Genomic DNA, 26,443 nt, shown 5'->3' on the forward strand with positions numbered 1-26,443 from the left:
TTGGTGCAACCACGCAAAAACAAATCATGTTGTACTCTGGTGGTGGAAATGCCATCTTACACCCCCCCAAAAAAAAAAAAATCCAAATTGCAAAGTTACACCAAATAATTTCAAAAAATTTCCCAATTTTTTTTGTCTAACTTTGTGTATTTTTTTTTTTTTTTTTAGCGTGGGGGGGTCTCGAATTATTATTATTATTATCGAAATATTTTGAAGCCCTCGGGGGGCTTCAAAATACTCCACGTTGAATACCGATTTTCTTTTCAGAGGATCAAAATGTCTACGACAAATCATAAGTCTCCTCTGGGGTCTTTCTTGTCTTAATAATCATTTTTCATTTAACTTTATTCCCCCCCCCACCCCGGGGATTGCTAATAAATGAAGGATGAATTCACGATGGAAGACGTTGAACAACCTTTTGTAAACGCTGAAACAAAAACCCGACAAACCAAAAGCAGCCGGTCCGGTTCTCGAACGACGACGCTCGCGTTCCCATCAAAGCTGATTTTCATTTTTTAGGCCGCTGCCAGGAATGTGTGCATGCTTTCTTCTTCTTTTTTTTTTTTAAATGGAAGAAACTACAATAAAAAGATGGATTTATTACGCTTGACTGTCAATATCATACTTGGGTAAAAATATGCAAATATTATTTGCCGTTCTTTTCCTGGAATATAAAACATTTTTTTGTTATTGTGAATTAGTAATACACTGAAACAACTATAACTGTACCCAAATCACATAAAACGAAATTCAAATCAGTATAACAAAAAATTTTAATATTTGAGACAAACTGATTGCTCTTGAAAAAAATTACTTTATTCTTGTGTAAATGTAACATCAAAAATTATGAGACGGAATTCTCTTTTCGTGGACAATGTGCAAGTTTAATTCTCCCAATTACAAAAATCTTGCTATATGATGTGATTTTAAAGCACATTTTCCCCGATAAGTGAAAATTCATCTTTATCGTGAGCTCAACCCCAACGCCGCTTTGGTGCCCTCTGGCGACACAAAGTATGTATTGCAAAATCAAAAAATGAGCGACTCGAAAAAAAAAATCTAAAATTTTTTATAAAATAACCTCACTGCGGACGGTTTTGCTGTCGAAACAAATTCAAATCATCCATTTTGAAAAAAAAAACACATCTTTGTTGACATAAGACAGCACGTTTAGCTGGAAGTGTATTTGTTGATCCCAGAACAACTAAAATAAAACGAATAATTACACTCTCTTTACTCAGAATCACTGATTCTGGTCCAAATTTCCTTTTACTTGTAGGTGTCATATTATCAGTGGGGCACAGTTATTCATTACATTTTACATAAAAACTTCAATTTCAAGTTTCAGTCTCATCAGCGAGCTAACAAAGCTAATGCTAACATCTCCCTCGGCGGAAATGACGCAAGGCCACAATGGTGACGCAGTCTTCCGTTGGAAGTGCAACAAGGAAGTGGACGCGTCCACTGATCGCCTCCAGGAGGGAGAAACGACACAAAGCGCAACCACACTCCCCGGAGCGGGTGTCGCGTGGCTTGGTTGTCGAGTACCGGCGACGGGCGAGTCGGGCGCGGGGGGTGTCACTGGCGGTCACAGTGGACGGGGGCGGGGGGGGGGTCTCATCCTCTCGCAGCCAGCTAGCTAGCTCACTAGCTAGCTCGCGATGAACACGGACGTGGAATTCCACATCAGGCAGAATTATCCGTGGAATAAGCTGCCGGCGAACGTCAAACAGGTACGACTCTTTCAATTTTGAATTTTATTTTTAGATCAAATCGAATAAATGAACGGTGATGGGAAGACCACGTCCGGGTGAAGCTGTCAATGTCACCGCGACAAGCGGGCAGCGACCACCGTCATGTGACAACACAGCCGGTGCTGTCATACACGATTAAAAGCAAGGCAAGAAAAAAAACAAAATCATATTTTTTGGGTGGTGTAGAGTAGAGTGGCAACTTCTCGAATTGTTCCAATTTTAATTTAACATTTTGACCAAGGCAGTGAGGGAGAAAACAAGGCAAATGGCCCCAATCACGTGATTAAATTCATTCAAAATTTGACGCAGTGCAAATTCAGACATTTGCACTAAATATTTAAAAAATAATAATTCTGCTGCTCAGATTCTCACCAAAATCAGATTTCTAATTCTAATACATTTTTTTGTGTGTGTTTGTTTACCTTGCCTCGTCACACATCGAAAAAAAAAAAATCCCCGTGACGATATTTTGAGAAGATTTTGCATTTTTAATTTTTCCTCGTAGGATGCGCTTTATTTTTTTCAGATTTTTTTTTTTTTTTTTTAAAAGCGAAATCAATTTATCAGATTAATTGAACGGGAAGATCAAGAGACGAATGGATATATTATAGATTCAATGTGAATTTCCAGGGAGGAAACCACAGTGACAAGCAAAATTGTTATTATTTGTTAAATTATTATTGATTCATTTTTTTCTCATTTTTATCCATCCATCCAGAGTTTGGGCAACTCTCAGCGCGAGTACGAGAAACATGTCATGCTGTACAGCATCCGCAACCAGTTGCGATTCCGCAATAACTTAGGTGAGTGAGCGCGTCGTCGCCCGCCGTTCTTCCATCCTTCCGCCGCGTCGTTTTGCGATCGCTCCCCCCCCCCCCCCCCCCGTTTTTGCGCCGGCAGTGCGGCACGTGCGCAAGGACGAGCGCAAATACTACGAGGAGCTGCTCAAGTACAGCCGCGAGCACCTGATGTTGTACCCGTACCACCTGTCCGACATCATGGTCAAGGGGCTGCGCGTCACGCCCTTCTCGTACTACATCGGCATCATGGAGGTAAGCGTCCGCTCTGGGAACCCCGGCGCAGGAAATTCTCGCGGAACAATGCGTTCCGTTCTTCGGCGTTCCTGGCTGGAGACAATGCAGTTATTCTTAAAGAAGAATTGACTTTTCCAGCAATTTATCGTGGGGGGAAAACATCTTTTCTTTTTTTGGTACATGATGTTTTTTCTTTGGCTTCCAGGAAAAGGCACAATGTTCATTTTCTTTCTTCCTCTTTTCTCTATTTTTGGCCTTTTTTTTTTTTTTTTTTTTTTGCACCCCCAGGATATCATGAACAGCGAGAAGAGTTACGACTCCTTGCCCAACTTCACTGCTGCCGACTGTGAGTTTTGTGCAAATGACATTTTTTTTCCCCCTCAGCCGCTGCTCGCCGGGGCTTCCTTCAAATGCCGTGTCATTTTTGTACCCACTGTACGCCATATTCCAATTACAGTGATGCCTCGGTTCTCGACCGCAATCCGTTGCGGAAAACGGTTCGAGAAGTGATTTGTTCGAAAACCGAATCGATGTTTCCCATTGCAGTGAATGGAAAAAGAAATAATGCGTTCCAAGCCTAAAAAATTGAGATTTTTAAAGCATTTTTTTTTAGCTTTCCCTGATAATAAACTGCATAGTAGAAATACATGTATAGTTTAAATTCTTTATAAAATAAAATAATTTAAGAACTATATTTATTTTTGTTGAAAATGTCTGCTTTACTAGTAGAGGAACAGAATAACAAAAGTGCGCAAGTTGTGCCACACGCGTTACGTCATTTCCATTTTTATTTTTTGTGGGGGGCGTTTGAATTTAGTTATTAATTTATTTCCGGGTTTTGTCGGGGACGCTCGAGTACCGATTTTCGTTCGAAAACGGGGACGCTCAAGAACCGAGGCTTTACTGCACGTTCTGTCGTGACGCAGGTCTGAGGCTGCTCGGGATCGGGAGAAACCAGTACATCGACCTGATGAACCAGTGCCGCTCCTCCAAAGTGAGACGCAAATATTGTTTTTTTTTTTTTGTTTTGTTTTTTTTTTACAGCGCTTTTAAGTGGGCCGTGGACGCCCAATTTCTACATTAATAACGTATTTCATTCATCTGTGCTCCTCCCGATTCTTCACCTCCCCCCTTTCAGAAATTCTTCCGGCGGAAATCGGCGCGGGACCTTCTCCCGTCCAAGCCGGTGGATATCTCGGTGGAGCCGTGGTGGGTGGCACAGACGGGCTACATCACCGAGGATGATATCAGGGTGAGACTGGAATCCACCCCCACCCCCCCACCGAACCCCCAACATAAACGTCGCGTTTGCGTCGTTGCAGATCTGCTCCTCGGCAGAGAAAAAAGCCATCGATAAGATGATTGATTCCGGGCCTCAGCTGGCCGGATCGACGGAGTACAACGTGGTGCTAAGTGAGGAAGCTAATGCTAAAAGTTTTGGACGGCACATCTGGATGAATTTATTTTTTTATTCTGAAAACGTTTTAATTTTTCTGTTGAGGTTTGTACAACCGCGGCTTCATTTACTTGGACGTTCCCATATCGGACGACAGCTGCATCTCAGGTTCGTGGCGCTTCTCGCTCTTTTTTTTTTTTTTTTTTTTTTGCCCGTTCGCACTCACGCGTGGCTCCGCAGTGCCCCCGCTGGAGGGCTTCGTCATGAACCGGGTCCAGGGCGACTACTTCGAGACGTTGCTGTACAAGATCTTCGTGTCCATCGACGAGCAGACCAACGTCGCCGAGGTAGGACGCGGCGACCGGATTCGTTTGTCCCGTCTCATTCGCGTTTCTCTCCGCCCAGCTGGCCAACGTGTTGGAGATCGACCTGGACCTGGTGAAGGTGAGCGGGATTCGGATCCTGCGGAGATCCAGACCCGGGTGAGCGTCATCCGATTTTTGTCTGTCGCGATCAGAACGCCGTGTCCATGTACTGCCGTCTGGGCTTCGCCGTGAAGAAAGGTCAGGCGATCAGCTCCGAGCAGCTCCACCCCACCTGGAAGAACGCGCCGTCCCTCAACAGGCTCAAGTAGGCCCCCCTGTGGTCCAAATCGGCATTGCTCGGCCCGTCCCTATTGTGACTGACTGCCTTGTGGGTCACCAGGAGCACCGTGGACCCTCAGAAGATGCTGCTGTCCTGGGAGCAGGGCAGCCCCGTCATGGAGGGGGGCTCCTCGGCCACGGACACGGACACCACCAGTCTGGAGGACCAAGGTCGGCGTGAAGACCCGCGCGTTTTTTTTTTTTTTTTTTTGAATTTCGTGACCCCCGCGCACGTGTCCGTGCAGCCGAAACGGGCAGCGTGAGCAGCCTGAGCATCCCGGCGGCCCCCGCCAAGCGCATCGCCTTCCTGTTCGACTCGACGCTCACCGCCTTCCTCATGATGGGCAACCTGTCGCCCAACCTGAAGAGCCACGCCGTCACCATGTTCGAGGTGGGCAAGCTGTCCGACGAGACGCTGGACAGCTTCCTGGCCGAGCTGGAGAAGGTGCGCCGGGAAACCCCGTCGGGCCTGGAGCGGCGCGGCGGTCTCCAACCTTTTTTGCCGCTCTTGCGCCCCCTGCAGGTGGAAAGCACGGCGGAGGGCGAGGCTCAGCGGTATTTTGACCACGCCCTCACCCTGAAGAACACCATCCTCTTTCTGCGCTACAACAAGGAACTCACTCAGGACCAAGGACCCGATCTCCCAAATATAGGTCATCTCTCGTCCGTGCAAATGAGCCATTATTAAAGTTCGGCCGGACAACTTTGAGGAAAAAGTCGTCTGGCTCCGTTCTGAAGCGTCAACAGTGCTGGAAATGAAAAATGAAATTTGCGTTACCGCGCCCGCAGGGTTCCCCCTGGACATGCTGCGCTGCGAGAGCCTCCTGGGTCTGGACCCGGCCACCTGCAGCCGCGTGCTCAACAAGAACTACAAGCTGCTGGTCTCCATGGCGCCGCTCAGCAACGAGATCAGGCCCATCAGTAGCTGCACGCCTCAGGTACGTCGACGTTCGTATTCCGTCCATTTTCTTTGCCGCTTATCCTCACGAGGGGCGCGGCTTGTGCCCGGAGCCCATCCCGGCTGTCAACGGGCAGGAGGCGGGGCGCACCCTGAGCAGGGCACATGGCAGGGGTGTCAAACTCATTTTTGTCACGAGCCACATTGTAGTTACGGTTTCCCTCAGAGGGCCGTTATAATGCTGCAATCGCTCAATGTTATCATTTAGGTTAATTGAACAAGAATCATGGGAGTTGACACACAGGATTTGCCTTTGCGGGCCACATCAAATCAAGTGGCGGGCCGGATATGGCCCCCGAGCCTCGACTTTGACACCTCTGGCGTATGAAGGCGCTCACAATCGCACCTAAGGTCAATTTTAGAGTGTCTAATCATTGTTGCACGTTTTTGGGATGTGGGAGGAAACCCACGCAGGCACGGGGAGAACACGCAAACTCCAGACAGGCAGGGTCCGGGATTGAACCCGGGACCTCAGAACTGTGAGGCCAACGCTTTACCAACTGATCCGCCGTAATATTCATATTGTTATTTTTTCAAATGAATTGCGATACCTTTATTTTCTTGCTCCCCGCTCCACCCCAAAACAACCCCCCCCCCAAATTTAGAACTAAGGAAAATAACGTTGTATAATATTTCACACTCTAAAAGCCCGCAGTCATGACATATGTAAATGAGCCATTATTTGTCACATCTTTTTGTGTACATTTTTTACTGCTCCTTGTGGTGTATGCGCACCTCGGCCACTTGGGGGCAGTGCAACACAGACGTCCGCGTCCTTACTTTGATTTTTGCAGAGGATTGGGGGGAAAAAAAAAATCGAAGCCTGTTCATATTTCTCTGCATGTATTTGTGTTGAAACATCTTCAGCTTTTGTATTTTTGTGTGTGCCGGCAGCACATCGGGCCCGCCATCCCCGAGGTGAGCTCCATCTGGTTCAAGCTGTACCTGTACCACGTGACGGGCCAGGGCCCGCCGTCGCTGCTGCTCTCCAAAGGCTCGCGGCTGCGCAAGCTGCCCGACATCTTCCAGGTGACGGATTTGAACCGGAGGAAAAGCTCAAGGGCGAGGGGAGGAGGGAGGAGGCTCATTTTGCGGAATTGGGTCACGTCGTGGCAGCAGAAAAACAAAGAATTGACCTACTTACGCCTTTTGGTGAAAACAGACAAAAAGGAGAATGACATAACGATAATTTAGCATATTTCATGTGCTATCGTCCACCTCTTTTAACGCTCCGTCCGCTCAGGTCTACGACCGGTTGCTGATCACGTCCTGGGGTCACGACCCCGGCGTGGTGCCCACGTCCAACGTTCTGGCCATGCTCAACGACGCCCTGACGCACTCGGCGGTTCTCATCCAGGTGAGCCGCCGGAACCGTCTCGCTCGACGCCCGTCGCAGTTTTTAACGTTCCCGCGCGTGTGCGCAGGGTCACGGCCTGCACGGTCACGGCGAAACGGTCCACATCCCCTTCCCGTTCGACGAGGAGGACCTGAAAGGAGGTCAGTCGCTCATCCGGGTCGTTCGGACTTGCCGCTACACCTCTTCGGCGTTCCGTCACCGGTTAGAACCGTTCCAAACGTCGCTCATTCGGGGCATCTCGGCAACAGTTTGGTGTCAACACGCCCAAATTTTCCTCGTGTCCCACAATTCCATATTTTCCATAAAAAGAAATATGTTAACTTCGACTTCCAACACCCCACAACTTCCTCAAGGGGTTCGAGCCGTTGCGCTCACTCTGATCAACTTTTGGAACAATTCGCACAAAAAAATTCCCCCATTTTCTTTCCTACTCATCAAATTCCGTGAGGCGGCACGGTGGCTCAGGCGGTTCTGAGAACCCGGGTTCAATCCCTGCCAGTGTGGAGTGCGCACGTTCTCCCCGTGCTTTCGTGGGTCTTCTCCGGGTGGGCGCTCCGGTTTCAACACTAGTTGAACACTCTAAATTGCCCAAAGGTGTGATTGTGAGTTTGCCTGTCTCCATTTGCCACCGGTGTCAAACTCAAGGCTCGGGGCCCATATCCGGCCCGCCACTTGATTTTGCGTGGCCCGCACAGGCAACTCACGTAGTCATGTTGTGAGTGTGATTGGTTGTTTCTCGCCATGTGCCCTGCGATTGGCTGGCGACCAGTTCAGGGTGTGCCCCGCCTCCTGCCCGTTGACAGCCGGGCTAGGCTCCAGCAATCCCCCGTGACCCTCGTGAGGATGAGCGGCAAAGAAAATTGATTGATGGATGGATGATTCAAATCAACATTTTCAGATCATTTTGGATACATGTGGAGTCATTTTGAACATTCCCCAAACTGATTCTGATTCTCTTTAGTTGATTCAAACCACTCCAACTTCTATTCTCACATTCTAGCTTTTAACAATATTTTGTACCTCATAATGTCATGTATGATGCAAATATGTAACTACATCACTGGCATTGCAAAAGAGAATATTCACAATTGCCTTACTTGGATGAATCAAGGTTGAATAAAAACAAAACAAAAAAGTATTACGGCTCTTCTGCGTTAGCGTACGTTTCTGATTTTTTTTTCAACATAAATTGCCGTACGTATTTCCATTTAATATTCAACCTGACTCAAAACGCTCTGACGCGGTGTCGTTTCGTTGTGTAGAGTTCTCCTACTCCAACATGTGCGTGCACAAGGCGCTGCGCAAGCTGCGCGAGCACGTGGACCTGGAGCACCAGTGCGGCTACGTCACCATGCTCAACGCCAACCACCGGCACCGGCGCCGGGCCAGCGACGCCGTCGAGTGCGGAGGTAACGTTAGCCCGACGGACGCGTGGAAATCCTCGCCAAAATCCCCTTTGTCCGTTTAAAAAAAAAAAAAAAAAAAAAACATCAGTCCGATTGTGCCGGATTCTTACAAGGTGCCCACAGGGCCGAAATCCGGTTTGACTCTTGATCGGATCTGGGTTGTTTGTTTACATTGACCGTAGAACATCAATTTTGTCAGGAGAATTAAGGACGGGGTTATAAATATGATTAAACTCCAGAAAAAGATTGGAAGAAAATTTCCCATGTGGTTCCAGAAACCAATCCCAACTGTGCTCTGATCCAGATCGCGTGTTCACATTGCGCACGGACGCTCAAAAATCACTGGAACGTGTACCCGACAGGCAAAACCGAATACATGTCAATATTCCAATTGATATCATAATGGTCCTGAGGTGCGCCTCCTTATCTTTAGGGGACACCCACCTGGGAGGAGGCTTGGACACCAACGGGAGCACCGAGTCCTTCGAACTGGTGTCGGAAGAGAACAACGGCGACGGGCGAGCAAAGCCGGACTGTACGTATGCGACGTCCCGCCGGCCCGCAGACCTCGGCACGTTCAAATCTCCCCACCCCGTCCGCAGCCTTGTCGTGCGAGGACCAGTGGGCGCCGCTGGAGCTGTGCTTCGGCATGCCGCTCTTCAGCTCCGAGCTCAACCGCAAGGTGTGCCGCAAGATCGCCGCCCACAAGCTCTGCGGCGGCGACAGGTGAGGGTTTTGGTCTCGCGCTCCGACCGGCGGACGCTGACTTTTTTTTTTTGGCCGTCCCGGCGCAGCCTGCAAGAACTGCTCCACTCCAGCCGGAAGCTGTCCCTGAAGGTGCTGAGCTTCGTGCAGTCCTTCCAGGTAAGGCGGTGCTCAACTGGGACCTCATCCAAAGATTGAGTATTTGAAGAAGCGCTTGGGATTTGTCCTCGTCTCCTGAAACTGGTTCTAGAACACCAATCGCGTTGAATGGGCTGTCCCTTCCGACGTGCCAATCCGCGATCTGGATCGGATCCGTTACGGTTTCTGACTGCATTCACACAGCAGACCTGATTGAAAGTTTTTGATCATGTCTGGGATTTGAACCGGTTTCCCCAACCCAGTTTGCGCGTAGTCCTTTATTATTCAAATTCTGTGTTTGGATCTGCTTGTCGATCATACGAATACGCATCAAAATTTATGAAGAGGAGATGGATGGATCAGTGTAAACCCTCTGGATTCAGATTGGATCAGGACTGGAATTGGTTCAAGCCGCTATACACAATTTTTTTTTTCAAATTGAGTATTATGGTCACGTTCGTAACATGATACTTCATTTGCTATGTTTTTTTGTAATCATAGTCTGGATCAGATGCGGAATTAAATTGATTTCTAACCAAATTTTGATTGGTTTTGGCTTTTATGACATCAACATCATCATGAATATAGAACGTATTTCTTAACGCTTCCCTTTCCTAATTGTCTGTTCCGTATCTAATGTAAACAAACAATCTGGATTCAATCAGGATCGGCACTGGGGATTTTGTTTACGCGGCGTACATTTTTTTTGATTTTACAAAATGATCAACGCCCTTCGGGATTCTCGTCCGGGCATGTTTGTACAGTAAACAAACAATCTGGTTCAGACCGCCTTGTCGCTGTTTGCTACGGGCAGGACGGCGGACCGCCCTGCGAGCCGGACAGCGGGGTGACCAGTCCTCTCAGTAAGCCGCCCGCCGAGTCGGGCGTCCCCCTGCCGGCCCTCAACCTCCTCTACAAGGACGGTCAGCTGCGGGAGTGGAGCGGGCGGGCCCCTCCCCCTCTGGACATCACAGCCCTGCAGCGCCACCAGTCCACGTAGGCCGCGCCCCCCCCATCGGCCACCCTTAATTTTGCATCCCGCCATCGAACAACGGCCTCTCGGCTTCAGGATTCCCACTACCACGAGTGCTAGCGCCCCGCCAGACAGAAAGACCGTTAGCTCGCGCCCCATCCCGGCCTCCCCCACTGGATGTTTACTAGTGGCCCCCCCCCCCCCCCATGTGGTATCGGTGTTCCAAAAGTCACCCCCCCCCCCCCCAAGAACTGAGTCTGCTCTCATGTTTGGTGACCCGATGCATGAAAATCCTTTCGTTTGAGGGGAGTTATTAATTGTTTGCACTGTGCAAGACTTACTGTGGATCAACAGTTTTTGTTTTCATTTTTTTCTCTCCGTCGGAGAGCACCAAAGACTTTTTTTGTTTTTTCGCCACCACTTTCTTTTAACATTTTTTGGAAGAACGTTTTCTGCCTTATCAAAGAGTCACATTCCATCTTGCATGAGCGAAACTGGTAAGAAGTCCCGAGTCTTTGAATCCGGCCTTGCGGACTGCTAGCATCTTTTCTGCTTTAGGGTAGCTTCCTACTTGTACCCCTTCAAGACCAAGTCCAGCTCTGGTAGCTGCCCGCTCGCCTGTCTTCTAGATGGGGTTCGGCTGTACTAGGTGCCTGCTAGTACCCTTTCCTGACCAGCTTCGCATGCTAGCAGACAGCTACCTTTCTTGACCAGGTCCAGCTCTGGTTTCCAAATCCTACGTCTCTTCTGGTCGTAGTCCAGCTCTGGTAGCTACCTTTGCACATCTCTACTCGATCGAATAGCCACCTGCTAGAATACTTTTTTAGGTCCAGCTCTGGTTTCCAAATCCTACGTCTCTTCTGGTCGTAGTCCAGCTCTGGTAGCTACCTTTGCACATCTCTACTCGATCGAATAGCCACCTGCTAGAATCTTTTTTAGATTGGGTCCAGTTCCGGGAGCTGCCTGCTAGCACCCTGTATTGGTCAGCTTAGCATGCTATCAGGCAGCTACCTTTCTTGACTGGGTCCAGCTCCGGCTTTTGAATCCTACGTCTCTTCCGGTCACGGTCCAGCTCTGGTAGCTGCCTTTGCACATCTCTACTCGATAGAATAGCCACCTGCTAGGATCTCTTGTAGATGGGGTCCAGTTCCGGGAGCTGCCTGCTTGCATCCTTTCCTGGTCAACTTAGCATGCTAGCAGACAGCTACCTTTTCCAGGTCCAGCTCTGGTTTTCGAATCCTACGTCTCTTCTGGTTGCGGTCCAGCTATGGTAGCTGCTTTTGTACATCTCTACTTGATCGAATAGCCACCTGCTAGGATCTCTTGTAGATGGGGTCCAGTTCCAGTAGCTGCCTGCTAACACCATTTTTTTGACCTGGTCCAGTCCTGGTATCTAATTGTTAGCACACCTTCTGGTCCAGGTCCTGCTCTGGTAGCCACCTGCTCACATTTCGTCTTGATCAACCAACCATCTGCTAGAGTGTCTTCTGGATGAGTTCCATCTCTGGAAGCCACCTGTTAGCACGACTTCGGGATTGGACTGCCACCGGCTAGCATTTCTTCTCGGTAGGGGTCAGCTGTTGTAGCCCCCCCCCCACCCCCCTTTCCTGATTTTGGAAACAAGTGGCTGGCATCTTGTCCCGTTGGGATCCAGTTCTAGGCCAGTTTATGCAAACGCGTGTCTAGAGGAATGGCATCCCGTTGATTTCATTTTTGTTTTTGTTCTTATTAGCATTAGCATTGTTTCTCTTGCGTTTCTGAAGGATTCGCTGCCTTTTTCTTTTGGTTCTTTACAACAAGTAAGTTTTTAAAAAAAAAAAAAAAAAAAAAGTCTTGTTCACGCATGATTCATGTATACGTGAGTGTGTGTGCGTATCGCACACCCCACCGTGGTTGTGTCGGCCTTGCGCACTTCCTCGAAACGACCTGAAGTCTCCCCCTCGCAATACCGTCAGTGGTCATGAGGCCCATTCGTGGTTCCAAATGTGTTCGTTTTCTATATCAGCCTCACTTTTAGGACATTTTCGTTGTAGCTCGTTCAAGTGATGATGATGAAAAAGTGACATTCCATCTACATTCTACTCATGTTGTTTTCCGGAATAGATATGTATAAAAACAAATATGAAGATATGAAGAATAAATAAATGGTTTTCTCCCAAACGGTGGCTTTCATTTTTTTATTCCCGACCTTCTCGAGTTGCATAAGCGAGGAGAGGCGATGGCGCTAGCATCTTTTCTGGTTCCGAAGCGGTTGTGTTAGCCAGCGGCGGGAACGCTACTTAGGCGACTACCCAGGCCAGAAGTGATGCTCGGGAACGGAATACGTGGTTAGGTTGGATTTCGGTAGCATCCGGCTGCCGGGTATGGACTCCATCATGAAAAAATGGCAGCGGTGACCTACCGATCCAGACAAAATGATGGTAGCCAGCTGCCAAAGCTCGACGCTAGCGAGCAGCGACCAGGAGGCGACTTCGGTTTCGGTAGCCGCCTCCGAGCGTCACGTCTGGGTTGATGCGCTGCCAACTTGCACCTTTCGAGAGTTCGAGACCAAAGGATAGGTTTCAAATGACGTCACCACCACCTTTAGACCAATCGGATAAATTAATGATAGAAAAAAAAAAACTTCAGCTGTCACGTGTTCCCTGACCTCTGTGACACACAAGATGGCGTAATTGGAAACCTATCCATGAACCCAAAACTCATTTAACTCAACTTTATTGTTATTAAAAAAAAAAAACAAAATGCTAAATAAACGTTGAAAAAAAAAAACATGCATTGAAATGTTCACATTTCCCGCAAAATATCTTCCAAAAAGACCCCTTCCTGTTGTTTTTTTTTTTTTTTTTTTGGCATTTCCGCTTGCACTTTATTTGAACGGGCACCGGGACCTCCTTCACTTCCGGTGTAGAAACCGGGATTCGGCCGGCTTCGGGGAGCCGCACGTGAGCCTCGCTTGGACCGGACCAACTTTTTTTTTTTTTATTTTATTTTTAATTTTGCTGTGGATTTTTGTGCCGTCCGGACGCCGAAAAAGACCCCCAGGTGAGTCGGTGGTGGGGGGGGGGGAACACCTGAGGAGGGAGAGGGGGTAGGACGAAGGGTGGCTGGGAAGTCGTTTCCTCCGTAGTCCTCGCCATTTGTCGCGTAATCCGGATTGAAAGTTGCACAAAATGGCTACATTTTGACTCCCGGGGGGTCGAACCCGTTCCTCCGGACGCATGGGGAACCACATGGAGCGGTTAAGTTACGCCGAAGTTCCCACCGTGGACCCGCACGGCGGGGACCGGGATGAGGGTCCCCGCATCGGCGTCTCGTATATTTTCTCCGGCGGGGACGACGAGGAGGACGACGACGACGACGGCGGCGGCGGCGCTGGGGCAGCAGCCGACGGCACCCAAGCGAACTCGCACCCGGAAGAACCGGCGTTCGACCCGCGGGAGGAGGTGGAGTGCGTCGTGTACAAGCTGGACGAGTGCGTGTACGAGAAGAACCGCCGCTCGTCCGCCTTGGACCTGTGCTCTCCGGAGAAGCTGCTCGACCAGTGCCGAGCCGGCGACCTGGTGGAGTTCGTGGCCGCCGGCCAGTACCCGCACTGGGCCGTGTACGTGGGCGACTTCCAGGTGGTCCACCTGCACCGCGCCGAGGTCAAGAGCGCCTTCCTGACGGACGCCGGCCGGGGGAGACCCTGCCGGGTGGTCAACGAGCGCTACAAGTTCCGAGCTCGGGACCCCGAGGCGGTGGTGCAGAGCGCCCTGGAGCAGGTGGGTGTGGACGTCGGATGCAGTCCGAAACCTTGAATTCACTTGTACCGCTGTCAAATTGGAAACTGGACCCTCGGATACCCCCCCCACCCCCACCCCACACACACACACTTTTCCTGTTAAATAGCATTTCCTTCCTGCGTTGAAGTCAGTTGAGGTGCTTCATTTCCACAAAAATAGTGCTTCGCCGCTATCTCTTGCCTTCTTAGCGCCAAGGAACTATGTTGAAGTGAGTAAAGGAATTCAATTTAGATGGTGCTTTGTGAGCATTTGGCATCAGGGATTAATGTTGAAGTGAGTTTAAGATCCTCATTTAGAAACTATGTTGAAGTGAGTTGAGGCACTTCATTTATACATAAACAGCACCTTGGCTCTATTTTATGGCGTCCTGGTGTCAAGGAACTATGTTGAAGTGAGCCGAGGCACGTCATTTAGACAAAAGTAGTGCTTTACCGGCATATTGATGTCATTGAACTATGTTGAAGTGAGTCGAGGCACTTCATGTATACATAAACAGCACCTTGGCTCTATTTTATGGCGTCCTGGTGTCAAGGAACTATGTTGAAGTGAGCCGAGGCGCGTCATTTAGACAAAAGTAGTGCTTTACCGGCATATTGATGCCATTGAACTATGTTGAAGTGAGTCGAGGCACTTCATGTATACATAAACAGCACCTTGGCTCTATTTTATGGCGTCCTGGTGTCAAGGAACTATGTTGAAGTGAGCCGAGGCACGTCATTTAGACAAAAGTAGTGCTTTACCGGCATATTGATGTCATTGAACTGTGTTGAAGTGAGTCGAGGCACTTCATGTATACATAAACAGCACCTTGGCTCTATTTTATGGCGTCCTGGTGTCAAGGAACTATGTTGAAGTGAGCCGAGGCCCGTCATTTAGACAAAAGTAGTGCTTTACCGGCATATTGATGCCATTGAACTATGTTGAAGTGAGCCGAGACAGGTCATTTAGACAAAAGTAGTGCTTTACCGGCATATTGATGCCATTGAACTGTGTTGAAGTGAGTCGAGGCACTTCATGTATACATAAACAGCACCTTGGCTCTATTTTATGGCTTCCTGGTGTCAAGGAACTGTGGAATAAACGCTGCAACGGCTCGCCGCAGGTGGGCCTGAAGGACGGCGAGCTGACCTGGCGGAACTCGGAGGCCTTCGCCGCCTGGTGCCGCTTCGGCCGCAGGGAGCTGAAGGCCGGCGGCGAGCCGAGCGGCGCCGCCCGCCAGCCGTACACGCTGCACGTCCTGCTGGGCGACCGCAAGTACTCTCACGCTCTCGAGTTCCAGAGCCTGGAGGACGCGATCGCCGAGAAGAGACGGGGGGACCACCTGGGCCGGAGCGCCCTCCTCCGGGAGCTGGCGGCCCACCTGAGGACCGAGCCCGGAGCGCAGTGATGCCGACGCGTCGCAGATTTATTCTTCTTCAAATTTCCATCTCTCACTTAAATACTGCGTTCATGGAGTAGGACTTCAATTTGCCAAGTTTTCCGCCAACTCGGCAAGTTTGGCAACACCGCCCTCTGCTGTCCGACGCGATGAACGCCGCGACTGCTGCCTTGCTTAAGACCCGTTGCGGCGGTCACGTGACCAGACCTGAAAAAGACATCGCGAGTCGACGACGTGACGGGTTCGAAGAAAACTTTTGCAAGTTTGGGTTCAAGCAATGTGATGAACCGGCTACGCTAGTTAATAGCGGTCGACGGCGATCGAGTGCGCGTAACGCGGTTTCAAGCTAACGTCTCCTCCTTACGTTACTAGTAACTTTTGCTGCTTTTATAGTGTCATATGAAGTGAACATAATCATAATATTTGCAACGTAAACGCTCCTAATATTGTTACTACTTAGACGTGAGCTTGAAACCTGCCGCTGCTGTTACTAAACCAAATGTTTTCAGTACTTTATTATACATATAATATTTGTTTGCATCTCATATGAATATCTGTGAAACGTTGTAAAACCTGCCCCGGAAGTCGTGGCCTCCGTACTGCACTTCTTGTAAGGTTCAAGCTAGTTGTAGCAGAAATAACCTCTTTTTCTAGTTGTAGCAGAAATAACCTATTTTTAATGGAAATGTATCAAAATTATTTTGAGTGTGGGTATAAATTTGTTTTAAAAAAAAATATTCTTAAAAAGTGATGCAAATATGTGTAATATGTGATGTAAGGGGGCTCCCCCCCCCCCAACAAAAATTTTTTTTTTGGTGCTCGTCCACAAAGTAAACGGTTTAAAATTCCACCATTTTGTGTTCATTACTCTTTACCTGTGCCTTATTAATAATATATGCCATTTTTTTTCCCCAAAGAAAATAAACTGCTTGAAGTTACGATGACGCGCTCCTGTTTATGAAAATGACTTTAAATCACGTAAAGGGTGGAATTGCAAAAAAAAAAAAAAAAAATGAAAAAGCTAGATGAACGATAGAAGGTGACTCTTAATTTCCAAGAAAATTGCCAGTCATGAAAATTGTGAATCTAAATCCCAAAGGGACTCAAATCACATCATAACTACCGTAATTTCTATCTTACATGGCGCACCTGGTTACAAGCCTCACCCAGGAAATACCGCAATTGCCCGCATTGAAACGCGAGATATTTACAAAGAAAGACGGGGACACAGAAAGAGTTCAAGGCTAGCGCGCCGCTAACAGCGCAGGTAAAAATAAACGGCAGTTACATAGCAGCAACATGCTAGCGCGGCGCTAACAGGACCGGTAAAAATATCACTGAGACGCGCCAGTCGCGCAGCGGCAACACGCTATCCCAGCGCTAATGCTAGCACAGCGGTAACTGTGCCGGTAAAAGCCACTTCCTCGGCGCATATATTCCACCGGTCTCACTCTTACCTTTGCATAAATAATAAATTGGCTATAAATCCCAAAAGGGCCGAAAAATGACCAAACGCCATGAAAAGGATTAAAAATCATAGGTTTGATTCTGCAACACTGAGCAAATGATTATTATTTTTTATTTAATTCATAATTTAGAGTATAATATATTTTTTTAATAATTTTTTTCATTTAAATTTTAGAATTAATCTTGCAATTCAATCCCATCCTTTGTCCGTCCCTCCTCGGTCAAGGGTCCCCCTCCGCTTAAGCGTTTTGAAATGTATTTTAATAATTTTTTTTTTTTTTTCCCCAGCACCCACCTGCTCGCGGCGACCGCCGATGCCGCGCCGATGCCGCGCCGAGCAGGACAAAAGCTGAACCCAGTAAAAGGCCCGACGGCGGACCCCCAAAAAAAAAAACAAAAAAAAACAACTCCACGTCGGTGCAGGTGTAAACATCCGCTGGGAGGAAGTAAGCTTTTTCTGTTTTTGTATTTTTATATCAATATATTTATGAAAATGTTCACTTGTAGGAGGAGCCAAATAACCGTCGTCGAATAAATAATGCCTGCGGCCGCTTTGCGCAACACGTTTGTGTTTGTCGAAGGCGTCTGCCAGACATTTTGTCATAACCGCTCCTTTTATTGCCTTCTGACATATTTTGGACCGGTTTTGATCATATGTTGTTTCCCAAGACGCTTTTAAACGCTTACAGATGATTATTATTATTTTTTTTTGTCCTAAATGAACAAATCACAGACCCTAAATGACAAACGATGTCATGAGCAAAATTATTGTGAATCGCAAGAAATAAAAAGGGCTGCAAAGCAATTAAATAAATTGTAAAAGTTATGAAATTGCAGAACGTGGACCCGAAATCCCGAGGGCTCAAAATCCCACCAAACGGAATCGTCGTCAGCCTCTCCAGCCAATCGCAGCGACGCTTTCTCAAGTCACGTGACGTCACACGGTAAGAAAGCGTCGCTGCGATTGGCCGGCTGCTCGGTTCTGACCTGAAGTGACCCCCGCCTGCCGGCGCGGACGGTGAATTTCATGCAGCGAATTGTTGACGGTGAAAAGTTACGCTGAAGGACAACTTTTCAAAATGTGATCACGTTATGTTTATAATTCAAATCCTGGTGTGACATATTTACCTCCATGCGGGAGCGTCGAAAAGGGAAACCGTTGAGAAGCGTCGCCGCAGACTTGTGCGACATTTTTAAAATTAATATTTTTTTCCCGGCCATGTTTTGTGTCCCCCCCCCCCCCCCCGGCCATCTTAATCCCGCCTCACACTGCGCCCGTTGTTGAATTTTCAATAATCTCCCGTTTTCTGTATGGAGATTAACGCAGGAACAGAATTAACATTAATATTCGTCCTGCTGCTCTTAAACACATTTTCCACTTGTAAACATTTCTGAGGCTTTTGTTTTATTATTATTATTATTATTTTTTTTGCGATTAGCCTCAATCGGCTTGCAACAAACAAAAAAGATATTTGGAGCAGCTGGTACTGAGGTCCCGGGTTCGATCCCGGACCCGCCTGTGCGGAGTTTGCATGTTCTCCCCGTGGCCGCGTGGCTTTTCTCCGGGTGGGCGCTCCGCTTTCCTCCCACTTCCCAAAAACGTGCAACGTTAATTGGACACTCTAAATTGCCCGTAGGTGTGATTGGTCGTTGGTCTCCATGTGCCCCGCGATTGGCTGGCGACCACTTCAGGGTGTCCCGCGCTTCCTGCCCTTTGACAGCTGGGATAGGCTCCGACACTCCCTTCGACCCTAGTGAGGATAAGCGGCTAAGAAAATGGATGGATGGATGGAATTGTAAAAGGTTTCTTTTTATTATTTTGCCACATTTTGAATAATTCACGTCACGTGATCGAGACTACTAATGTTATTGTAACTCATACAATATTTTAATCATTTCGTTACAAAAAAAAAATAAAACAATTTGTTTTTTATATATTTGATGGGCGACCTCTCCTTGGCAATATTTGGAATGGCCACACGGGGGCAGCAGACCGCTGCCTTCTTCTCCCAAGCGAACGGCAGGGATGGAATATTTCGTTGAGTCCATGCGCCCGCCTACAAATATGATGTCATGCAATACAATATTCTGCATTCTTTTGAATTTCGCAAAGTCAAAGCAGGATTTGGATCCAGGATCAGCCTTTCAGGTCTGGGTGCTTTCCTTCAATCCATATATAAATGGGGGGGGCAATTTAAAGAAACCATTTTGAAAAAAAAAAAATCTTTATTCTTCAATATCACTCATTTCAAATATACACATATTTACATGTTTCTCCTTAGAGGATGAATATATTTCAGTGGCGATTTATTTGCCGCTGCGTTGTCACACGCACACGAATGCATACACTTCATTGAGAGCGCGCCAATCGGTGCGCTCGTGTCAGCTCGACTGCATCTGAAGCAACTAAAATTAATGGGGGGGGGGGGGGACAAAAATCATATTTGTCTCGAGTCTCTTTGCATTCAACATTCAAAACGTAATTTACAAGTAAACCGGAGACAAAATCCTGGATTGGTCGTACCGTCGTCCGCCGCGCGACACTCGTCGGTTATTGGATCGGAAGTGGGTTTTTTTCCCCCCCTTATCCAGGAAACATTAATAGTCTGAAATAATAATAATAATAAAAAAAAAACGAAGTAGAATCAAAACACTTTTTTGTGTGTATTTTGAATAAAACCAACTTTTTGGTCATGTCTCTGGAAAAAAAAAAAAAAAAACCCCAAACTTAAAAATATATTTTTTAATATTTGTATAAATATAAAAAAAATCTTTATCTGTAAAACAGCCCTTTTGATTTTTTTTGTTTCTGTACACAAAATACACCCAAAAATGTTTTGTTTTACTTCAGCCCCAAAAAATAAAAACACAAAAGAACCCCAAAATTATTTTCGTTCCGGATATATTAATCGTTGCCTTTTCCTCTTCCAGTGGCGATATCAATTATGATGGCTTTAATGCGAACTTGTATTGAATTTGAAAGTCACTCTCTGGGCCATGTGACTCATCCGCGACTGGCGCCATCTGTTGAGCCAGCCGAGCGTAGCGCGACTGCTTGGCTAGTAGCGCTTCACGACCACAATAAATTTGTTTAATCCAAAAAAAAAACTAAACATTTTTTTAAAATACAAAACAAATATTTTGTTCTATACTTTGCATATAAAACACTAGCTTTTTATTTTGATTTTTTTTCTAGCCACGAAACTTGTGGAGATTGCTGTTTCTTTGTTCTTTGGTGTGGGACGCACTTTGTCGCGTTTCGTTAAAAAAAAAAAAAAAAAGACTCCCTCCGTCCCATTGGCCGCCGGCGAGCGCGAGACCGGTTCTGACGGCGTCTTGTCACGAGAGCGAAGCGTAGCTTGAGGTCCTGGCTTTTGCCGCCTTAGCACCGACAGTAGAAAAAAAACCCAAATGCCCGTACAGTACGCAGTGGACCCCGTCGTATTCGTGGTTTGGCGTTCGCACTTTTCTCATTTTCGTCCTCCGTTAGCGAGCGGAAGTCTCGGCTAGTCGGCCGACGCGGGTAAAAGTGGGACTTTGGCGCCATCTGGCAGGGTCTTGATATCGTCGTTAGGTTTCCGCATTTGCGTTTGTCGTTGGTCCTTGAATGCGCCTCTCGCGCAGACAAAACTAATTCTTCTTTTCCCGCTTCTCTCCTGGTCGTCTCCTTTGTCGCTACAATTTTTCCCGTTTCGTGTGCCGATGCCGAAAGGTTAGCCGAATGACTTTAATAGCGTTTGTGTAAAGTGCTAGTGCAAATGTTTGTTTGCCCGTTTCAGATCAGTTTGCGCCAGCGTTGTATTTAGGCTAGTATGCTAGCTAATGCTATCGATGTCGGGTGATTGTTTACGTGCTCGAAGTACGGTGTTGATAGTTTACGATCCTCTCGGTCTTGAAGTGCTTTGCTACATCCGGACTCGATTGCTAACCCCTTTGGGGTGGGTGTCGATTACTTTTCGGGTTTTCCTTATTCCCAACCGATAGCGGGGGTTCACTGTACACAGCCGGGTCCGTTCTCGGTCAGCAGAGCAGACCGTCGTCGTCCTCGGCGTCAAACGACGGAACCGTCTGCTCCGCCGGGCTGGATTCCGGCGTCTGGCGCCGGAACCACGGGTGCGCCAGTAATTCGGAAGCGGTGAGTCTCTCGCCGGGCTCCTTCCTCAGGAGGCTCTGGACCAGGCAGCGGGCCCCGGGCGACAGTCCCTCGGGTAGGCAACAGTGTCCCCGCCGGATCTTGGAGAACAGCGCGGCCGGGTCGGGGTCGTGGAAAGGGTAGCGGCCCGCCAACATGGTGTACAGCACCACGCCCAGGCTCCACATGTCCGCCATCTTGCCCGAGTAGGGCGCCGCCCCGCTGAGGATCTCCGGGCTGACGTAGGCGGGGCAGCCGTGGGTGTCCCACATGGCGTCGTCCCGCGGGTCCTCCAGGACGCGGGAGTCCTCCAGGCTCTCCAGACGCACTTGGGTCCTGGCGGGGAGAAATAAAAACAAAACAAGTTCAGGAGTTACCGAGCGAACAACCCAACGCTCCTAATCCAAATTCCCGACCACGCCGAAAAAGCGCGATGTCGCCTCTCTGCGTCATCATTATTGATGATAAAAATCTGGCATTCCGGGACGGTCACGTGTCGACGCTATCTGACGTGGAAAAATAATAACCTCAAAACAAAAGCCAACGCCCTGGTTCAGATTCCGCGAGTCATCAGTCCGAATCGGCGCCGCCGCCACGAGCGCCCGCCGCCTTGTCCTTCCTGCCGCGTCATTGCTATTTACGGCTAAATACGGCGGCGGCAGGGGTGCGGTACCCAGGTGCGAGGTGGCCGCTGCGACCAAATCCGCCGTGAGTCACTGGCTCCTCCGCCGACTCCTCTCGTCCAGATGAAGTCTGACGGGCCGTCGTAATCCAACAGCGCCGCTCCACTTATCCTTCACGGTCCTGTCGCCGATTCATTTTGCCCCCAATCGTACTTAAACACGAGAATCCCAACTTGCAGGTTAGCATAGTTCTGCCTCAAGTTAGCTTAGCATAGCTAGCGGGACTTGCCTCTGCATTTTTTTTTTTTTTAAAGGAACAAAAATGATTGTGTTCCACAAACTACGCCGGACAGTACAAAAGATTTCACCGTGCGCGAGCGACTTCCTGCTCCCTATCCTTTTTTTTCCCTGCCATTTTGGCGCAACGTAGCGCTTGGACACGAGTTGCCGGGGAAACGTCGAGTCACGCGCAGCTCGCTAATTTTGACGATCACCAAAAGCCGTCGCGTCGCTCCGCCGGCTAGCGTTAGCGTCCGGCCTCGGCAGCTAGCACAGGCTAACGTCTGACTTGACGTTCCGTACTTTAGTGGCTCGCTCTTTGTCGTCCGCGCAGGTTAGCGCGTTTCCTCGGTTTGTTTGACTTCCTGTCGACTCTCCTCTTCCTTTTCTGTTCAGTTCTGGGTCAGAAGCACAGTTTAGCCGCGGCGTCCGAAAACACCGGTTAGCATCGCCCGTCTTGCTTAAACAGGCGACACCCGAGCTCACAACGGAGCTTTTTTTTTTTTTTTTTTTCCTCGCAGATTGGAGCCGACGACGTGCACCAAAAAAAAAAAAATAATAATAATAATAATCTGGCACGCAGCCCGCCAGCCCCCCCTTTTGTTTCCTCGGCGTGACTCATCGTTCCGCAGACTTGGTAGATATCGAGGAGTCGCCTCTCTCGCTGTCTGCTCGCGTTTGTCCGGCGTGACCTCCATTTAAAGCGAGTAAATAGTTTCTCCAGCTGGGGGAGGAAGTCGGAGGGAGGGGGGGGGGGTGTATTTGTACGCCGCCTTTCCCCGAAATTCTTTTGGAATTCGACTCATTCATGCATCGCGCCATCCCGTGTGAATGGAAGCATTTGGACGCATGACATCACGCTTTCATAATGAATGAGGAATTCACGCGGGGGGGGGGGGGGGGGCCTCGTCGTCTGGCGACTTCACCGACGCCCACCCGGCAGACACGGAAATGTGCCTCCGCAAGTACAGAACCGCCTACCCGACCGGGCGGCCCGCGGGAGAGCGTCTGCCGCCATGTTTTTTTTTCTCCGGGACGCTACATTAGGTACCCCCTGCACCATTGCAGTTGGGTGGGGGGGGGGGGGGGGGGGGGGCACAAACCAGGACTATGCAAACAGGGAAAGCAACCCGTTTGATTTGTAATTTCTCGCGTTTCGGTAATTAGCGGTAGCTGCTAGCATCGGTTAGCATTTCACGCCAGTCGTTCAGACACCTCATTAGGTACCCCCGCGGCTAGCCGCCGGTTAGCCGGACGGCACCGACGCACCACCGCACGCGCGATGTCTGACATTTTGCCTCTCTCAGGGGCCCCGTTCACGTTTCCCGGGTTTTTCCTCGACACGAGTCTGCGTTTAGTACCTTTTGGGCAATCACGCTAATGATCAAATAATCGGCTTCGTTAGCCCCGCCGTTCGTATTAAACGCCGGTTCCTGCGCTCAGATGTTGTCTGGAGTGGTTTAGACGCTTCATTAGGCACCCGTGCACCATCCCGACGGGGGCAGAATTCAAGTCTGACCTCCGAGCGTGTCCCCGAAAACTGATCCGTCGCCTCTTTCAAAAACATTTTGCCACCGGACTCCAAACCGAACCTGTTTTCGTCGGCGAAGACGAACTTGCGCAGCTTGAGGTCGCCCAGCACGACGCCGGCGCGGTGGCATCGCGCCACCGCCCGCGCCATCTGCCGGAAGAGCGGCCGGGCCTGCGCCTCGTCCAGCCGCCGCCGGCTCTTCACCAGCGTGTGCATGTCGCCGAAGTCCCGGTCCAGGAAGACGTAGGCCTCGCGCTCGCCCAGGATCACCTCCCGCACCGCCGGCACGCCCGGGTGGGGCGGCGCCGCCCAGTAGGCCCGGATCTTCCGCTGGTAGTCCGCCATGCTGAACACCTGTAAACAGGAAGTGGTCACTTTCGATCGTTTGGATGATTTTGCAAAAAAATTAGCCCGTAGCGCAAATTGAGCTGAAAATGGACGCGAGTCCGAAGTCCAATGGGAAAGTGGCCATTTTGGACACATTTTGAAATTGAGGGTAAAGGAACATTCCCCATCTCTATCGGGTGTCTTGACGGACCCAAAAAAACTCTCAAGAACTGCGGCCTGAAGTCCGACAGGAAGTCGGCCATTGTGGGTAAATTCCATTTTGATGCCGCCGACGCGCGACACTTTTAGTTTTCCTTCTTTTGCGAGCGGAACTTTGAACAAGGCCCGCGGGGGGGGGGCACCAAGTGCGCCTTTTTTTTTTTTTGTTTGTTTGTTTTTTTTATCGCGAGCATCTCTCCGGTTTGCATTTCCGCCGTGTCACAAAGGGGCGACAAGACGCGGCGTGACGCACGAGCGCCTTCGCGTGACAGCGTCGACCGAACTGCGGGTTGAGCAAGCGCCATTCATAGCCGAGAGGGACGTCGGTTGCACAATGGCCGCGGGCGCGCGCCTGCGCGTTACCTTGCACAGAAGCTCGTCGCCGGTGTCGACGTGCACGGCGCGGCAGTGCACGCCGTCGCGCTCGGCCGCGGCGGGCACCAGCAGGAACGGTCCGATCCTGGAGGGGCCCCGCTGGGTGACGGCGGGGACGTCGGCCGCGGCGGCGGTCGCCCCGGTCCCGAGGAGTCCTCCGTGCGCCTCCCCGGTCTCGCCGCTCAGCCTCCGGGCGCGCTTGGCCGGAGGAGGCTGCGGCGCCTCCGAGTCCGAGTCGAGCCGCTTGTGCGCCGCCCCGGCCGGGCGCACGCAGGCGGGCGCGGGGCCGCTCCACGGGACGCTCATCCCGGCTTGTGAGTGGAGGTCGCTGGTTCTTTCTACAGTGCCGTCGTCCCGCTATCCATTTGCGAGTCCTTGTTGTTGTTGTTGTGGTTTTCCGCGGGGGGGGTGGCGACGAGGGTTGAGGTAGGAGGAGGAGGAGGAGGTAGAGAGCCCCTCACGGCTCGAGAGAGAGGCGACGACTCAGCGAGAGGACCGCGAACGCCTCGCTCGAGTCACAAGCTCCGCCCCCACCTCTCTCTTTCTCTCTCCCCCCCCCCCCCTCCCTCCCTCCCTCTCTCATATGCTTATTTTTGCAGTTCAATTATGAAGTACGATTGAACCCCCCCCAACGACTGAAAATTGACACTCATTATAATTGCCATGAATTTAGATTTTTGCATTTCAATTAATTTTTTGTTACTTTTAATATAATATAAAATTATATTTGATAGAATTTATTTTAAAATATTTCATTATTATAATATATAAAATATAAGTGAATTTTTAATATGTTTTACATTTTTTTTCATTTAACGTTGCTGTTCACTTTGAATGTAATATTTCCAAAACAATCATTTGCTCGTCGGATTTACTTTTAATTTAGTACAATATAATGTAAATGTTCCCATTTTTCAAACTTCAAGTTTCAAACGTATATGATGATGAAATAATGAAGTTACATTTGCTTTTTGACTTGGTTTGCTTTCGTTTTTTTTTTCTTTCCAGCATTTATCCACGCCCATTTTTTTCCTTTTAGTAGGACTTTTTATTAAATGGGTCAAATGTTTGTTCCATTAAAATGACCATGAATCTCCAATTTTAATAACTTTTATTGGCAGTATATCAGTCAAAAATGCATTATGACCAGACACAAAGAAAAAAACCCTGTAATGTATCCCTTTCTTTGATACATCACTTTTTATACATATTGCGCAAATAATCTGCCTATTCAACAATTGTAAAGAGTTCATTTTTTTCCTATGCGACGTCATCATTCATACTTCACGTTCGTGCCGTCCCGTCCGACGCCGGCGGCCATGTTTGTTGTGTGAACAAACGTTGGGGTCCAGCGGGCCCGCGTCCGCGTCGTAAACAAGTCGGCCGTCAGCTGAATGCTACGCGGCCTCCGTGACCTCTGACCTGTTGCGGCACAAGGTGTCGAGCGAAAGGGTGTGCGGATTGTGCAATATGTAAACAATATATTTTGAATGTTGTGACTGCCAAACAGCGAATGTAACAATATTTGTTATTAATCGAGCTAGCGTGGGCAGGCTCCGTTTTTGTCATTTGGAACTGCATCCAATTTCTTAGCCGCTTATCCTCACAAGGGTCGCGGGGAGTGCCGGAGCCTATCCCAGCTGTCAACGGGGAGGATCGAACCCGGGACCTCAGAGCTGTGAGGCTAACGCTTAGAAGCTTATGCACCGTGCCAGAAATTTTTTTTTTCCAAAATCTGAGTTAAAAATACAATTTGTGGAAAAACAACCAAAGCGTCCAGAAGAAGTCATGAGAAATTTTTCTGCAGCCGTCGAAATTTGCGTAAATTTCACGCCGTCTGTTCTCACGGAGCGGAGCCGCACTCAGCGCAAAGACTTCCTCAAAAGACGGGCTCGGAAATTGCGACGCCGCGCTCACACGGGGACGGTTTCGAGGAAGGAAGCTCCGGCTGCGCGAAGTCGGGAG

The 26,443-nt window shown here is 49.1% G+C and overlaps 4 protein-coding genes across 7 annotated transcripts in view; 3 read left to right on the forward strand and 1 right to left on the reverse strand.

Moving 5' to 3' along the window:
- The first annotated feature begins 1,426 nt into the window (after positions 1-1,426).
- Positions 1,427-10,716, forward strand: fam91a1 (family with sequence similarity 91 member A1). 2 transcript variants are annotated; one of them, XM_061821422.1, is made up of 23 exons: positions 1,427-1,733; positions 2,473-2,557; positions 2,655-2,806; positions 3,077-3,134; positions 3,715-3,782; positions 3,927-4,040; positions 4,111-4,201; positions 4,290-4,352; positions 4,425-4,531; positions 4,590-4,628; positions 4,702-4,814; positions 4,890-4,999; positions 5,074-5,273; positions 5,352-5,481; positions 5,618-5,766; positions 6,681-6,815; positions 7,030-7,143; positions 7,211-7,283; positions 8,406-8,552; positions 8,983-9,084; positions 9,152-9,275; positions 9,344-9,413; positions 10,207-10,716. In XM_061821422.1, the coding sequence occupies exons 1-23, from the start codon at positions 1,662-1,664 to the stop codon at positions 10,390-10,392; spliced, it is 2,502 nt and encodes an 833-aa protein (XP_061677406.1). In that variant the 5' UTR covers positions 1,427-1,661; the 3' UTR covers positions 10,393-10,716. The 2 variants fall into 2 exon arrangements, with proteins under 2 accessions (XP_061677406.1, XP_061677415.1); XM_061821431.1 differs by lacking the exons at positions 8,983-9,084; positions 9,152-9,275; positions 9,344-9,413; positions 10,207-10,716 and adding an exon at positions 8,825-8,976.
- A 2,561-nt stretch (positions 10,717-13,277) lies between these two features.
- Positions 13,278-26,443, forward strand: part of triqk (triple QxxK/R motif containing) — a 59,329-nt gene continuing 46,163 nt past the window's right edge. Inside the window, exons 1-2 of the mRNA XM_061821554.1 lie at positions 13,278-13,407; positions 17,281-17,438. The gene's annotated coding sequence lies outside the window, so the exon portion shown is untranslated. The remainder of the gene's footprint in view (positions 13,408-17,280; positions 17,439-26,443) is intronic.
- On the forward strand, positions 13,401-16,457 carry lratd2a (LRAT domain containing 2a). Of its 2 annotated transcripts, none has more exons than XM_061821511.1 (2): positions 13,401-14,126; positions 15,214-16,457. In XM_061821511.1, the coding sequence occupies exons 1-2, from the start codon at positions 13,584-13,586 to the stop codon at positions 15,532-15,534; spliced, it is 864 nt and encodes a 287-aa protein (XP_061677495.1). In that variant the 5' UTR covers positions 13,401-13,583; the 3' UTR covers positions 15,535-16,457. The 2 variants fall into 2 exon arrangements, with proteins under 2 accessions (XP_061677495.1, XP_061677504.1); XM_061821520.1 differs by having other exon boundaries at positions 15,250-16,456.
- Positions 18,804-25,021, reverse strand: trib1 (tribbles pseudokinase 1). Of its 2 annotated transcripts, none has more exons than XM_061821491.1 (3): positions 24,467-25,021; positions 23,619-23,911; positions 18,804-21,460 (listed from the first exon to the last, which is right to left on the reverse strand). In XM_061821491.1, exons 1-3 carry the CDS (start codon positions 24,782-24,784, stop codon positions 21,013-21,015), a joined length of 1,059 nt encoding a protein of 352 aa, XP_061677475.1. In that variant the 5' UTR covers positions 24,785-25,021; the 3' UTR covers positions 18,804-21,012. The 2 variants fall into 2 exon arrangements, with proteins under 2 accessions (XP_061677475.1, XP_061677483.1); XM_061821499.1 differs by lacking the exon at positions 24,467-25,021 and adding an exon at positions 24,096-24,445 and having other exon boundaries at positions 18,805-21,460.

This window comes from Syngnathoides biaculeatus, chromosome 1 (assembly GCF_019802595.1).
Source record: "Syngnathoides biaculeatus isolate LvHL_M chromosome 1, ASM1980259v1, whole genome shotgun sequence".
NCBI classification, from domain to species: domain Eukaryota; kingdom Metazoa; phylum Chordata; class Actinopteri; order Syngnathiformes; family Syngnathidae; genus Syngnathoides; species Syngnathoides biaculeatus.